Source organism: Neopelma chrysocephalum, unplaced genomic scaffold (genome assembly GCF_003984885.1).
Source record: "Neopelma chrysocephalum unplaced genomic scaffold, ASM398488v2 Primary Assembly neopelma1_22, whole genome shotgun sequence".
In the NCBI taxonomy this organism is placed as follows: Eukaryota; Metazoa; Chordata; class Aves; order Passeriformes; family Pipridae; genus Neopelma; species Neopelma chrysocephalum.
The window spans coordinates 26,297,366-26,312,792 of NW_020897689.1; the positions used below are offsets into that span (position 1 = coordinate 26,297,366).

A 15,427-nucleotide genomic window follows, 5' to 3' on the forward strand; every position below is an offset into this window, starting at 1 on the left:
TCCTGAAAACCCGAACAAGCAGTTACAGACAGACATTTTCTTTAGCTAAAACACAGACGCCTTGTGAGTTTTTCCATTTTTAAAACCCACTTCCTTTTTCAATTGTTCTGCTGGAGTATCAGATTAGATCATATCATTCATCTGAGTTCAGAGCACTAACTTCAGCTGAGGGCTAATGAGGACAGTCACTCACCTCTGATATCAGCAGAGTACACACTCCATCCTTAAAGTCATGTTCTTCATCTACCATTATCTCCCTGTCATCTTTGTACCATACAATGTGTGTTTCCTTCTTAATATTAGCCACCTAAGATGGATGAAAACCACATCGCAATTATTCTCTTCATTTGAGCAGGAGAACTCAGCCTCACAGGGGTTAGCCTGTTCAGGTCTCTCATAAAAGAATAGCAAGTGTTACAACTTGGTTGCAGTGAATTATTGCAAGCCTCCATTTTAAAATGAGGGAGGCAAGAGGGAAAACAGCAGGGATGAAAAGAGAGACAAAAGGAGCTCAGGGAAACAGTGGATCCTGCTCAGGGTATTTCTGCACACATAAACAGGCCAAAAATGAGAAAGCTACAGGATTTATAAAAACTTGCTATTCCTATTCCGGTGCCTTTCCCTGAGTGGGTAGCTGACAGACCTGAAAAGTTCAAGCTATTTTCCAATGTATTTTGTTACACATAATGAGCTGTTATCTCAGCATGATTACCCTTCAGAGACTCTGTCACTATCCAATATGCAGTTGGGAGTACAAAAGCAAAGGGTGTGTCTTTAGTCCCTTCCCACCCTCACCATCTAAGTAGTGGTAGGTCAAAGTGCTTTGAACATTGCACTTGGTTTTCTTTGTCCCTTACCTTACATTTCAGCATCACGTTACACTCATCGGTAACTTCCCATCCCAGTTTATCCACGAAATGAGGACCTGTTTAAAGTTACGCATATGTTTTTAAAGGTCACATCAATGGTATTTGGTATAAAACCAAAGACAGACGTGTTTTACTTGACAGGAATAGTTATATTTTAATATAATTTTATTTTTCTTATTTCTCCTTCAGAAGGTAAATAAACATGTAACAGAATAAAACTCATCTATTTCAAATTAGCATATAAAAGTATAATCAAACTCTTAGCAGGCTAACACGTGATTCTTATGAATAATCATATTATCACCTTGTTTCCTCTGCCAGTCTTTTCTCTGGAAATCTGCTTCATCCCGTAGCTTCTTGAATACTAGGAATTAAAACCAGTAAGAAATAAAAGGTTAAACTTCATGTGCCATTTGTAGGGTGCTGAATGTTGCTGTAACAGTTAGGAGCAACTCTGTCCCTTGTATGTCAATGAGCATCCAGCCACGGGGTTAGGTTTTCACAGGAAATTTCAGAGTGTCAGAAGCTGATTACAGCTAACTCAACTTTCCCAGCTACTTGCAGTTGTCAAGAGTTTAATGTGTCCTGTCTGATGATGTGCAATCCCCAGTCATACAGCTACTTTCCGCTCCTGGTAGGAAGGCAAATGAGCGGCAGCAGTGTCAGCAGCCGCTTGAGCTCTAACAGGTGCAGCTGCTTGTTCTCGGCTGAATGGGCTTTTTACATGGGAAATTTTCATTCCACCCATGGAAAAGCTAACCATGACATGCTGCAATATTTTGCATTTCTGTAACAATTCCCCTTTCTCCCATCACTTTAAAAATTTCAGTTCACACGCAAGCCCTGTCCTGTGTGAGGCAGACAAAATTGTGACATAAAAAACCTGGAAGATCTACTGATATTTAAAACAGTGGAAAGTGAAGGTGACAACTGAGGTAACCTCCGTATAATTTTTCCAACCCACTGCATAATACAGATTGGCCTACCATCACCAATGAGGACAAGGCTAGATTGATTGGTTGCTTTTCCATCCTGCAGTTGGAAAGTGTAGGTGCCTTCATCCTTGTCCTCAAGTTTATCCATAATCATTTCAATAAGGCCAGTCTTCTGGTCCACCTTCATTTTGTATTTCTTCAGGAGTTGAAAGTAAAACAACAGTTAATGTATATCAGAGACAGAAAATATTTGTGAATATTTGCATATCTATAGATGAAATTCAGTTTTCTTAATTCAGATACCCATTTGTTCAGAGTCCCACTGTCTCTAGTTCCAGCTAAATAAATCTATTCAAGGTGAAGCCTATTTATTGATGGTGTACAAGCATGTGACATCTTTGTTGTACAGTGAGTACTGTGTCCTTTTTCATTTGAAAGGTTTAGATTTGCATGTCTTCAGAATAACTCTTTCTTTGAGGATGATTATATTTGATAAGGTTTTATGTAGAATGTGCCATCTCTGCCTTCTCTCTGATGTCAGTGTTACAACAAAAACAGGCCATGTCCTGTCTTTGGGAGTAACAAAGTTTGCTGCTGGAAACAACTGCTTGGGAATTTTTCTGTGGTGTAATAAATTCCTCCAAACAACAAAAGAAGGTGAGAACCAAGCACAAGGGTATTCTAGAGCCATAGATGAAGGAGATAGGATGGATCTGGGTTACTGTAGTGATTCCTTGAAACCACAGTAGCTGCTTACCTGGGGCTACTTTATTGCAGGAACAGCTGTGATCCCCACTAGTTAGCAGAACATGTGGTACTCAGGTGGCAGGACGGCATTTAACTTCCCTGTATAAACTGCATCCAGTAGAATTGATCTGGAGCTCAGAACTACAGACAAAATCTATCTATTTATGCTTTCCATGACTTATGTTATTTCTTATGAAAATGCATTAGTGTGGAATAGTAGTTGGAAGTATATTGGAGACAGAGACACTAATACTCATTGATACTCATAAAAATGCAAACACATCTAAGCAGTGAAAAGGCTTACCTCTCCATTGAAAATCTCCTTATCATTAAACACAAAGTTGGCCTTTGCATTGCCAGACAGTTTTTCAGCTTGCAACCAGAATCTCACTTCTCCTTTTTCCAAAATTTCCACTGCCAACTCAGAGGTAAGTGGGACAGCTACAAAGAAGAAAAAAAAGAATGAGGCATATATTTTGCCAGTGCCCCAATAACTGTTTTCTTCTACAATCAGAAAGCCACTTATTCTTTCATACTTGGATACTATATGCAAGGTAACTAGCTTATGATGGCTTTTCATATAGACAGAATGTCTCTCCACCCACATATATCTGTTATAGGATGACAGATAAGATTTAATCTTTTGATCCTTCAATCATAAGGTCTGTACAAACCAAAAGTGTTCAGCATTTGAGTTATGCTCCATTCTAATACAAGGCTATTTCAAAGTTAAACAGCAAGTATCTGTGCAGCACAATATTAGTTCTGTATGGTGCAGACCCATGTTTAATGAGTTGCCTAACAATATTACTGTAAGACAGTGAAGTGACTCAGAGGAAAAAGGAAACAACCCCAAAGCACAAAGCCAGATCAGAAAGTCAGCTGAGCTGCAGATTGGGAGATTTCTGCAAGCACTCTGACCCTTTGCTGAGTGGAACCTCCATCTCCAGGATCACCAAGTATCAAAATACACCCTCGGTCTTCCCAGTACATTTTGTTTTCCTATGGATAATGGAAATCCTCCGCATATAAACCAATTCATTGTTTTAACAGGGGAAAAAAAAACGTAAAAATCATGTACTATTACCATAGGTAATATTAGTATCTTTTTTTTTTAAATATTTCCTTGTTCTTGTTAGTAACAGTCCTCAGCTTGCTTTCACTTTAACTTTTCTTTAGGATACCATGATCAGCAACATTAAGCATGGGCATTTAGACTCTGATATTGGGGCATATTGCTCATTTTATTGGCTTCCGCCACTTTATCTGTCTCAGTGGATGCTCAGATTCTCAAGACAAGTCGTACTCTTGGGATTACGTGTGCTGCATGTGAACTCTTCCCCCAATCTCTGCTTTCTCAGCAGTGTAAAGTCTGCAGTGCCAGGGTGTAGCAGGGAACAGCTGAGGGCAATGTACAAACACGTTGCTAAACATGTGATGATATAGTTTGGTGATAGTGTAAAGACACACCTCCTCCCAGAGGGATCCCAGGGCAGGGTGGTTTCTTTAGCACCATGCATGCAAAGACTCGGTTACAGTAGCAGAGGACTGGGACTGAAGTAGTGTCTAATTTCTCTCATCTTTATATTTGCACTGTCCTAAATGACTGAAGTGCCTTCTGGAGCACTACTGCCATCCCACCCCAATGCCAAACAAACTTAGGGGGTGAGGACCCCTCGCCTCCTTCTTTCCCATCCTCATGGCTTCTCCTTCCCACACCTGCATGTATGCTTTTGGTGCCTAAGTTGCACGGGATCTGTCTCTGGTGAAAATAAGGCTTCTAGGAGGTGAGGCAACAGTTACAGGGAAGCAAAGATAATTACAAAAAAGACACAGGCTTAACCAGAGAGGGGAGAGCCTGGAGGGGCAGCATTACCACGAGGGAGCGGGGCGAAGACAACCCCACAGGAGTGTGCCCCAGCCATGCGAATGGTCTGTGTGAGCTTTCCTCACCCATTTTATCCCTTTGTATGTAAGGAACAGAAGGAATCTCAGGGCTTGCATAATTTCTCAAAACAAAGTGACTGAAATGCACAGGAAGCAAGTGGGAGTGTGAATAGACATCAGGCTGCACTGCTTTTGTCTCACTGTCAGCTCTACAGCAATTTTAAACCCCCACTTGGCTTGCCTGTAATTAACTAAGAATATCTTAGTCTAACATGGAAGAGAGGAAAGTATCTCAGAAGCTGTTAAATAAAGGGCTGAAAGGATGCAAAAGGATTCTTTTTGGGGTGGAAAGGCTGTTTGCTCCTCAGCCCAAAAGAACTGGACAAATCTGCTTTACAGTCTGCCACAAGCAGAAGTCTTATTTTAAAATATTTCCATAAGCACCAACTGGCAGCTACTTTAGTCATTTTCCAGCCATCATGCTTACAAGGTTTTACATCCTATTTCTATAGCATCACAAATTACTGCCAGCACTTGACAGGGAGCCCTTGGGCAGTTAATTGCAGAGTTAGAAAAATTTATTTTTACCTAGCACCAATGCACTATTGCACCCAAACATGGCTGTGTTCTCTAAGGCTGCATTATTGAAACAATGGAGTTACTGGCTTCAGGTGTTTCTAAGCAGAATTCACCATTAATTGCTGTTCAGAAGTACAAACAAGGCAACGTGCAAGAGCTCATGTTGAATTAGAAGTGCCTAGCAACTAATTTTGGTTTTTAAGAATTTGGATAATCCTCAAGCAGATTATCTGGAGATATGACTAAGATTTCATGTTGATCCAGAGAAGCTCATTATTATTTTTCTAACCTCATAGGCATAGTCAGCTGAATCTCAACCCCTATTTGTAATATATATATGTATTTATTTTAAGTGCCCACACGGCCTGGAGAGGGCAAAGCAAGTAAGACAGTTTCCTCCTTAAGGATACTTTCTGCAGTGATCTCCCTTTCTGCCTGTGCCTTCTGGAAGCTCATGCACAACTATACGTGTGCTGTTACCTAATACAGTGCAAAAAAGATGACATGATCTGAGGAGCTTATTTTGTGACATTAGTTGTGAACACAAAGAGTGGAAGAGCCCTCAGAAGGGAAGGGTCAGGGAAAGTGAGGTCATGCGGCAGCAGTAAGGTTTTGCGATGACTAACTTTCGGTGTCAAAATATAATTAGGTGGAAATAATTGGGAGGAGCAGGAGTAAACAAGAGGATGTTTAGGCTATCATTAAGCTGTCAAAAGGTGATACAATATGTTGAGAAGAGTAGAGCGGATATGAAAAAGATGCAGAAGGAAATGAATAAGAGAGATGATGTGAGCAAAAAGGCCATTTCTGCAGCCAAGACTGAGCTGAGAGGTGCGGTGTGGGCTGAGTTGGGAGAGGTGTCAGCAATGCATACACAAATCTGAAGATGTTAAAACGAGTTTCAGGATCTTGAACAGAAAAAAAGAGAATGTAGTGGGAGAAGATGAAACGAGGTTTAGGTCTCATCTCGTGTGCAATAGGATTCATTATACAATCCAATATTATTTTTTCCCTGTTTATAAAAGTCTCACTCCAATGAAAATAACTGAGTTTTGCTACTACCAGGATATCGTAAAGGTATGGGAGGTCTGTGGAATTGACAAAAATACTATCTAAAGTTGCAGGAAGAATGTCCATATTGCCAAATGCTAAGGAAAGAGGGAGTGAATGAATTTCAGAATTCTGTATATATAGATCATTACACCTGAATTTACTACACTTGCCTGCTTTGTTAAATTTAACTTATGCTAACTTCAGTTAGAGAGAAGCTAGATAATTTTTCAAATTCTGGTTTTCAAATCAGGTTAGGTATGCTGAGTAAGTATAAAAGTCTGTTCTGCAGAAGAAACAAAGCCAACATGATACTTATTTTCCAGCTGTCATATAGAGTTATTATATGCCTAGATCAGTAGCCTGCAACTGATTGGGAAGAACACCAGTGATACACAAATGTACTGAAAGAAAGAGAAAAAAATAAAGGAATCTCAGATTTTTCAGTTCAAAACCATTTTCACTTGAAATTACTATAGTGACCTCCCTACTTGATGGTGGCATGAGCTTTGTGATCATAGAATCATAGATTGGTTTGGGTTGGAAGGGGATTTTAAAGGTCATCTAGTCCAAATGCTCCCTGCAATGTGCAGGGACATCTTCAATTACATCAGGTTTGTGATATCCCACTCTCCCCTACAGACATGGGATGTACTTACTTGGGAATTGGCGTTCGTGGCTCAGAGCAAGCAGGCGTTTCATTTCTGCAAAAGACATAAAAGAAATAATGTCTGGATCTGAGAAACACAGAAGCAGCGAAAAATAGGTGTGAAAGCAAACCAGGCATGCCTAATAGGCATTGTGTCTACCTTCCTCATCAATTGTGTAACTTGATGAAACTCCATCAGTGTCTGTAACAATACAAGAGTAAATTCCCAAATCATCTTCTCCAAGATCCTTAAAGGAAGCTTTTGACCTTTAGGGGGAAAAAAAAGCATTTTGATAAAAAGGTGAGATCAATCTGAACCAAACCCCTCCTTTATGTCTAAAACACCAGATAAAAATAGTCTTGTATTAGCTTTTGCTCTGACTGAACAAGCAAATGCACGGCTCGGGCGACTATAAACTAGGGTAGGTCCTGTGTGTACAAATGGAGATAGCACCAAAAAAAAGAGAGTGCTGTCAAGTCTTTGATGACCCTAGAAGGATACTCTAAGTACAGGTCGATTCAATTTCCATATGCAACACTGTAACTGTGGTGAGTCCCCTTTTCTTTCAGTATGGTTTTTACATCACTAGAAGAGCACACAGGCCCTTCAAGGGCTGAACCTGTGCATTCGCTGTGCCTTCCTCTGTGAGAAGCCTGAAGAAACAGAATGGGCTTGGAGACCATAATGTAAATTGCTAAAGTGGGCCATGGTGATGCCATGAGAAGAAAGCCCTGCTTACTGCAGCAGCTCCAAAGATTACAGCTGTGTTACATGGCAAAAGCATTTTGCAAGCAGCCAGATAATTTTATTATTTGGAGATTTAAATAATAGCCATAGCAATAATAATAATAATCTGTCTTGACTGACAGGTTATAAGATGACAGAGCACAGATTTTCTCTCCCCACGCCTAAACATAACTAAATTCCCCAAAGAGGAGGTCTGACTTATTCTGTGTGATCTACAATTTCCAAACAGTCTGCATATGGACTTGCTGGAGAACAGCATACTCAGGAATTAGCCTCCAAGTAAGAGGCGGGTTTAGCTCTTAGTGAGGTCATACATCAAAAGGATGGATTTCTGTGACTGTCTAGATCTCTCAAACATGAGACTATGGCTTCCCTTGGGAGTTCTTACTTTCCGCCTTTGGTATCGATGTTCAGTCGAGAGTCATCCTCAATTGGTTCGTAATTCTTGGACCAAACAAACTTAGAGTCTGGAGACATCTGATCACATTCGAAGTTCAAGGAAATGACTCCATTGTCATCTACATCAACCACAATTTCCTTGGTTCCTTAAAGAGATGAACAAGGCAATTCCAGTTTCTCAGAGAAGCCAGCAATATAGATATACATAGATATCATTCATAGGGTTGATTAAGCAGATCCTTGCCATTTTCTCAGCTGGCACGTAAATTGCTGCACTCATTGGTCCTTGATTCACAAGAACAGTTCTTTTTCTAGTCCACAGATTAAAAACCATTATAAATCAACTGATTTATTTGAGCAAGTCTAAGCATCTAAGCACACATGAGAGTTATGATATTTGCTATGAAAAAAACTGAAGGAGGAAAAAACCCCAAGCCTCTAAATCCACTAAATGTTTGAAATATTAAATAGAAATATTTTATGTACTAGGGGGTAGTTAGATCTTTCGTTATGCAGCATGAATTTCCTATTCTCTAATAAGCTAAAAGCAATAAAGGGAAAAACGTGTGCAAATGTGGGTGTTTGAAGAGGTGCAGTAGGTAGAAGAGGAAGCAGTTGAGTCGCCCCAGCAGTGCACACTTGTGTGACTGAGGCACATTTTCAGTGACACTGGCTTTACTCCAGGAGGTTGGTTTAATTGCTGTGCTTGGCATCCGGCCCTGCCACCGTCTGCACCATTAATCCTGGGCCCACAAAGGGAGTGAATATTTGCAATTAGCTGCTTAAGTCACCCACCCTGTTTTGCCAGTACCTACAGTTCTTGAGCTGGATATGGTGACCCATTTTGTCCTTTAAAAGGCGCTGGGGGAGAAGTCCATGTCAGAAACCTGAAGGCATCTCTATCCTGCTCACTCTCACCCCAGTGAAGCTGAGGGAATTTCATCTGGGATTTGGGTAACTGGGCGAGCTCATCATCTGTGGCGTTAACATTCATTTCAACAACTTGTCTGAGAATGTCAGGGAGAGCGTGTGCACTGAGAGGTGCTGGAGAACATCCAACCTCCCTTTCTGAACAGCTCTGAACTGGATCTTGCATCTGAATAGGGCACTCATGTCCTATTACTTGGGCTAAGACAATTCTGGACTGCCCAGAATGCCAATGACACAGTTTCTTCATAAAGTATTGTACCTTAAAGGCAAGAGCCTTATTCTTGACATTGAGATTAAATGCTTTATTTCCTAATGACCCTCAAGCATACAAGGAGATTTCTGTGTTTCATCATCCTAATACTATACACATCTTTTCCAGCATTGTGAGCAGCTTCTGTAATAAGAATTGGCGTACATGCAGCTTTCTTAGTCTTATAATTTGCCAAAAGTGTTTAATGGAAGATGAGATTAATATTCCCATTTTGATACCGTTGATAACCAGCCCTTGCAGTAGTGAAGCACATTAAGTACCAATATGTAATAAATGAAGTCTAAGGTCTACAAATATTTTATTAGGCAGCAGCATATTTGAAATTTTTTTATAATTTAATTTATTATATGCAAAATTCATCACTTGAAATTTCATTAGTGTTTACTTTCCTGTAGATCATTAGCCATATGAATCTTTTGATGGCATTTTATGTGACATACAAAGAATTACAGCCATAAGGTTCACTTGAATAGTAGAATCTTTTATATTTGTTTTAAAGTATTCTCATTACAATAACAATGCATAGCTTTTATTTCCAGAAGTGATGATGGAATTTACCTCTAATATTTATATGATTTAAAAAAAATTCTGTCTAAATTACTGACTGGAACTGGAGACCTCTCTCCACCTATCCTGCAAAGTGGAGCTGAAGAAGCTGCCATAGTACTAGTAGTCTTAATTTCTCTCCTCTAGATAGCTTGTGGGTTTCAACATATCATCCAGAGCTTCTCTTTAAGTCACAATAAGAAATAAAATACTTAGATGTCATATCAAAACTTCATTTATCTGAGCTTTTTTTATTGCATCGACAGGAACAAATTACCATGAACATAAAGCAGACATCTTTAAAACACTAAAATTAGTGGCATAATTTTGGATATGGGTAGTCAGAAAAGTTGAATGGGATAGGGTTTCATTAATTTCTGAGGTTCAAGCCCTTCTCAAGTGACTGATGCAGGGTGAGGATCTAATTTTGCTTTATACCAAGATACACAAGGACTAAGTTGCAGTCTACTCTTGGATTTCCCTTGCTTCCTGTGAGATCCACACACACTGAAGTGCTTTTGTCAAAAGACAAAGTTACAGCTCAAAAGTATCCTGGATTGGTATTTGTTTATGTGGTTGCGTTTTTTCATTTAATTTTAGAAGATAACTTTAAAAATTAAATGTGGTTTCCAAAGAGAAGAAGGTGGATGGAAAGTATCATATCAGTATATTTACGCATTTCATTGGATAAAGACAACTGGTAGCATTTGTATGAAAGTAAGTATTTTCATTCAGGATATTATTTGCTTACATTCTTTGATTGGAAAGCTCAGTTGTCTTCTGATTCTACACATTTGCCAAAAGTAGAATTCCAGCAAGAATTGTCTAGAGAGATTTGACAATGTTTTGTCTCCATCCAAGATGTTAATGAAGGGATCATTCATTGGGCAACACCAAAAGACTTGTGGTAATTTTAAAAAAATGATATGATTGTTCTTGAAATTAGTGTGGTTTGAATGAGAAAGGTGGAAGCCTTCCCAAGAGACTGCTTTCTGAAATAATTGTTTTTAATAAGCTTTTTGTCCTTTCTTAATACCTCTGAGAAGCTTAGTTTGGTGGATGCTGTACCAGCAGATCTCAGTTCAAAATATGGGTCAAGTAGATTTGTACAAGTAAACCATTTTTAGCTTCCCTGAGATTTTCACTGGGCCAAATCCTGACTTTCTGGTGGTCCCTCAGATGTTACACTTATGAACCTCCCTTCTCTAATGGTGAGATCTGTAAATGAAACGCTCTGCTCAAGTTCATATTGCCAGGTGGACATGCACCTCACCTGAGTGAACACTGAAAACAATGTACAGTTTTTTTTGGTCATGATGGTCATCTTCACAAGAGTTTATGTTCATATTTTTTTAATTGCAGTGGCGTGGCCAATCCTTTATTTAGTACACTTGAAGGTTGTTATCATCACAACTTTTGATAGAAAGTATGACACATAGATATTAATCCTCAATGAAAATGGATTAATAAAACCAAAAGTTTAGTACTAATAGTGGTTTCATTCTCTTTTTAGAAGAGGTTGCTGTATATAAGCTGTTTTCAAGAATAAGTTTCTAAGTTTTGCCTTACTCCACTTGCAGGTAATGGAAATAGCCCTCGTGCTTCAGCAGCCTTATAGATCTGAAATTATGACTCTTGTATTTTTCAAAGATCTTGTTCCAAACCCTTCTTACTCACACACTTGCCCTTTTTATCGTCCTTGTATCCCAATCTTACACATTTTCAGCTAACCATCTGCTTATTCTAGTACCTTCTTCCTAGCCTCACTAGCAGTCACCCCAATCTCCCCACTTGGAGTGTTCCAGTTCTTTTACACCCCCAGCTTCAGACCTCCTTATTCAGATTTTTTGACTTACAGCCTCACTGAGAGCTAACTCAATGCTTGTTAGAATTTTTGCTGCCGTGGCCATAAGGACCAAGCATCTAGGAGAGCTGGGCTAGTGCCATTGTGCGAACAGAAGATATGAAAATGGGTCTGGTGAAAATGTCAGAAACAGGGAAAGCATCTCAGGGAAATGCTCCCAAGGCATCTGGGGTGGGAGTAGGATCTGGTGATCGCTGGTGATGTCTGCTCAATGCCTCACAACACCTCACAGTCAATAGCATCCCAAATAAATCCTGCCTATTTCTCCAGGCCGGAGCAGACATCTGCCTTACTGTTTAGGCAGAGTAGGCAGCGGTTTGTTCAGACAGCTACCTCCTTTGTCTGTGCCCATGAACTGCTACTAATGGTCCCTGTGTCCAGCTGTCCCTGGCCCCTGTGCTGTCCTGTCTGCCCACTGCCTGCCCTCCTTCTTGCTCTTAGAAACCTTCGCAGGCAAGATCAGGTATGAGAGTCTGCAGGTGTAGGAAGGGAACTTGTCAGAGGAAAAGAGTGTGTACCATGGATCCAGGTTGGGTTGTACTCCCGCACTTTCTTACATCATACTAACCTTATACTAGATTTGGTTAAAATATCTGGGAATTTGTTCTTGCACCTCATAGAACTCTGCACTTCTAAAATCTATAGATTAATAAGCCACAAGCCCGTACTTGTGTTTTCTGTTAGGGACTTAGTGACAAAAAAAGTTGTTGTCTCTGACCAAAGTCACCTAAGTTGCTTGTATAGCTAAATGGAACCCAGGGGTTTCCTGAAGTTCCAGGTATGGAGATTCTGCCTTTGCACTGGTTCCTGTGTTTTTTTTCTGGCGTTACAGACATGATGGAGCCAGCCTTTGAGGATGACTCCAGCAAACAGTTGCACTTGAATTCCTACTGAAAGTGGTCTCCAAAGTGACTTCATTGTGTTTTGAAGCCTTTATTTTAAAGACCAAGGGAAAAAAATAATTTCTTTTACCCTCTCCTGAGGCACATTACATACAAAAAGGAGAATGATAAAGCATAAACAATGAGTTTTAATATAGGAAGGGCAAAATCTACATCTGTAGTTTATTGTTTGGTTGAACTGATTTTAGTGGGTCCTCTGCTTATTTTTCTATAGATACATGCAAATCTTAACACTTTATTGTTCTTTATATTCCTGAGCCTGTAGTTACAGTAAGAAAATCAGTTCTGACCTTAAAATATACCAGACAAGAAACTAACCCTCAACTCATATCTTGCTTTGTAAAACAGCTTGACCTGAGAGAGGTCAGGCTGTTGGCATGTAGCTTGCAGGTGAACACATCACACAAATAGGAACCTGTGTAAATACAACGAAAAAGAGGAAGTATTTCTAACAAACCTGGTCGTGTTTCAGCTAAAACAGCATCCGTGACATCTGATGGTTTCCCAACACCAGCCTGGTTTGTTGCCCGCACACGAAACACGTAACTCGCACCTTGTGTTAGGCCATCAATCTGGAGGAACCAAATATACGTACACAATGGGTTGCAAAAGACTGATTTTAATTTCATGCTTATAAAGATCAGTCTGGATACTTGACAATTATATTTCCTTTCTTGTTTTGTTTCATTGATTTTCCAGTTCTCTCTTTTTTTTTCAATTCCAGAGTGACATGACTAATCTGTATGACTTGCTCCTTCCCTGTGTGCATAGCTAACATTCAGACAGCGTCATTACTGTCATTGACTTTTTTGCAAAAGGAGCATTGGTTTTGAACAGGGTGTTTTCAACTCTTGTACATTGACCTCTGAAACATCACAGTCTTTTACTGCAGATAAATGCTGACTTTTAAAAATGAAATTATCAGGATAATAAGTGTCAGCCACACCTATTTAGAAACAGGAGGGCATTTAATTGTACAGATTTGGTTGTTGTGACTTGAGGAATTATACTGACATTATATCACCTGTGAATACTCCTTTAAAATATACATGAAAGGATCATGTTTTAAAGTGAGTTGTCTTTCAAATACTCTGAAAAGCATACAAATAGCAAACCTACTTCAGATGTATCTCTAGAACTGAGATACTGATGTTCCCTTATTTAAAAGCCATTCCACAAAATTATGTAGCATAATAGTGCAAAAAGCTTGAGTTTAACTTGTTGTGAAATGTGAAGAGAGGGTACTTTGTATTAGAAAGAATCACTTGCCACATTATCAAAGTATCTGGTTTTGTATAGTGATACCCTCTGAGCCAGCAAATGCTACAGATGCCTCCTGTGTTACAAGGATGGTATTTGGTTTTAGCAGTGCTTTCTTTTATTTTTAGGCTTGTCATACCAGTTTGTGTTCTGAGTTACCATCTTGTCTGTCTATACAGCTGTTACATGTGTGTATTATTGGCCCAAAATAACTTACTAAGTATTCCATTTAGTGAAACCATGATCAGCACAGGAAGATGCTATTGAAGACTGACTTCCTCAAGGTTATACTGTTATACCAGTATTTGAATCTTTGGCTATTTACCTTCAAGTATTTCTTTTGAAGTGGCTTCTTATTGACACTTCTCCAGCATTCCTCCTTTGCTTCAGTTTCCTTCATATCAACATAATAACCAACTATGGGACTACGGCCAGTATAAACCGGTTCCTTCCACAGTAAAACCAGAGAGTCCTTCCTAACTTCTGTGCATTTGACATCATGGGGTGGCCCTGAAAGGTAAAAGTTGGAGATGTAGCATCAAAATAAATTTGAAAGGGACTAATGCATAAGACTTCAGAGATCAAAACCAGACACACATGGTGTACCCAGAACTGACAGAACATGCAGCTCCTCTGTATCATATCTAGACCTGATGTAAATGCAACCCATGCCAATTAAAAAGACTAGTCCAAAACCCAATCTGATTGGTTGAGATTGGTATCTTGATCAAATATTCATGAACTTACAAAATTGACAAATAACCTCCAAACTCTGAGAAATAAGTTAATTATTAAACTAATGTCCTGCTTGTGTAAAGGGATCTGGCCTTGAAGTGATACATTTACACAAGGGTTACAAGACCTCATTCTTCTCTGCCTTGTACCTTAGGCAGGTATTTATGTCTACTATTTAAACTAGAAAGCAAAGTGGCAGACACAGTAGAGGAACAAGAAGGAAAGATAAAAAAAAAATACAGGCTGCTTGCAAAATGCTACTGATAATAGGGATTATGTAATGCATCATTGTAAAGGTACTAAATCAAAGTGATGGAGATTCAAGCCTGGGCATGAACTTCAGGGCCCCATTGGCTCCTTTGCAAACTGACTGCATTAAGGACTTAGATCAGAGAGCACCCTTGGGCTATGTCCCACTCAGGATCCTACCGGGTACAGCAATGGTCCACTCTTCACATTTGAAGGGCTTGCTGGGTTGGGAGGGTGTTCCAACCCCAGCCAGGTTAGAAGCAGCCACCTGGAACTGGTACACCATGTTTTCCTTCAGGTTTTCTATCTGTGGGATCAATAAGATGGTACTTTGTATTGAATCTTTAGAAGAAAGTCACAATAGCAATTATTGAACGCATGAGCATGCTTTTAAGTGTGCCTGAAGATGGAAGCATTATTGATAGCTTAAGATGATAACTTGTCTTTTCCTCTTGATCAGTGATGGAGCATATTTGAGTGGTCTTAGGACGTTCAAATTGTAACCCTCTTTTCCTATTGATAGACACTTTAATAGTCAGGGAGGAAACAGGGTATTGCTCAACAATCATCTTAGTCTGCCTCGTGGTACAGAGCAAGTTCACTTAAGGCAAGAGTTGTCCTCACAGTGGGGTGAAACTCAGTCCTGGCATTGCTTTTCATTTCTAAAGCAGCTCAATAAGGTTGTAGCTAGTACTATCTCTAAATTGGGTCAAGAACTGATCACAAAAAGCAGCTGGCACAGGGTTGGTTCCAGCATCAGCAATCACTGGGATATGTCCACCAAACCCAGTAGGAATGCCATTTCTT

The 15,427-nt window shown here is 39.6% G+C and overlaps 1 protein-coding gene across 3 annotated transcripts in view; it reads right to left on the reverse strand.

Moving 5' to 3' along the window:
• The window catches only part of MYOM1 (myomesin 1), a 75,753-nt gene that overhangs the window by 16,188 nt on the left and 44,138 nt on the right, over positions 1-15,427 (reverse strand). For all 3 annotated transcript variants that reach the window (XM_027675878.1, XM_027675857.1, XM_027675868.1), the window contains 11 exons: positions 14,801-14,927; positions 13,962-14,146; positions 12,834-12,948; positions 7,853-8,009; positions 6,877-6,983; positions 6,727-6,771; positions 2,856-2,992; positions 1,856-2,000; positions 1,174-1,233; positions 858-925; positions 194-307 (listed from right to left, as the gene is read on the reverse strand). In XM_027675878.1, the coding sequence (XP_027531679.1) occupies positions 194-307; positions 858-925; positions 1,174-1,233; positions 1,856-2,000; positions 2,856-2,992; positions 6,727-6,771; positions 6,877-6,983; positions 7,853-8,009; positions 12,834-12,948; positions 13,962-14,146; positions 14,801-14,927 (1,260 nt within the window). The remainder of the gene's footprint in view (positions 1-193; positions 308-857; positions 926-1,173; positions 1,234-1,855; positions 2,001-2,855; positions 2,993-6,726; positions 6,772-6,876; positions 6,984-7,852; positions 8,010-12,833; positions 12,949-13,961; positions 14,147-14,800; positions 14,928-15,427) is intronic.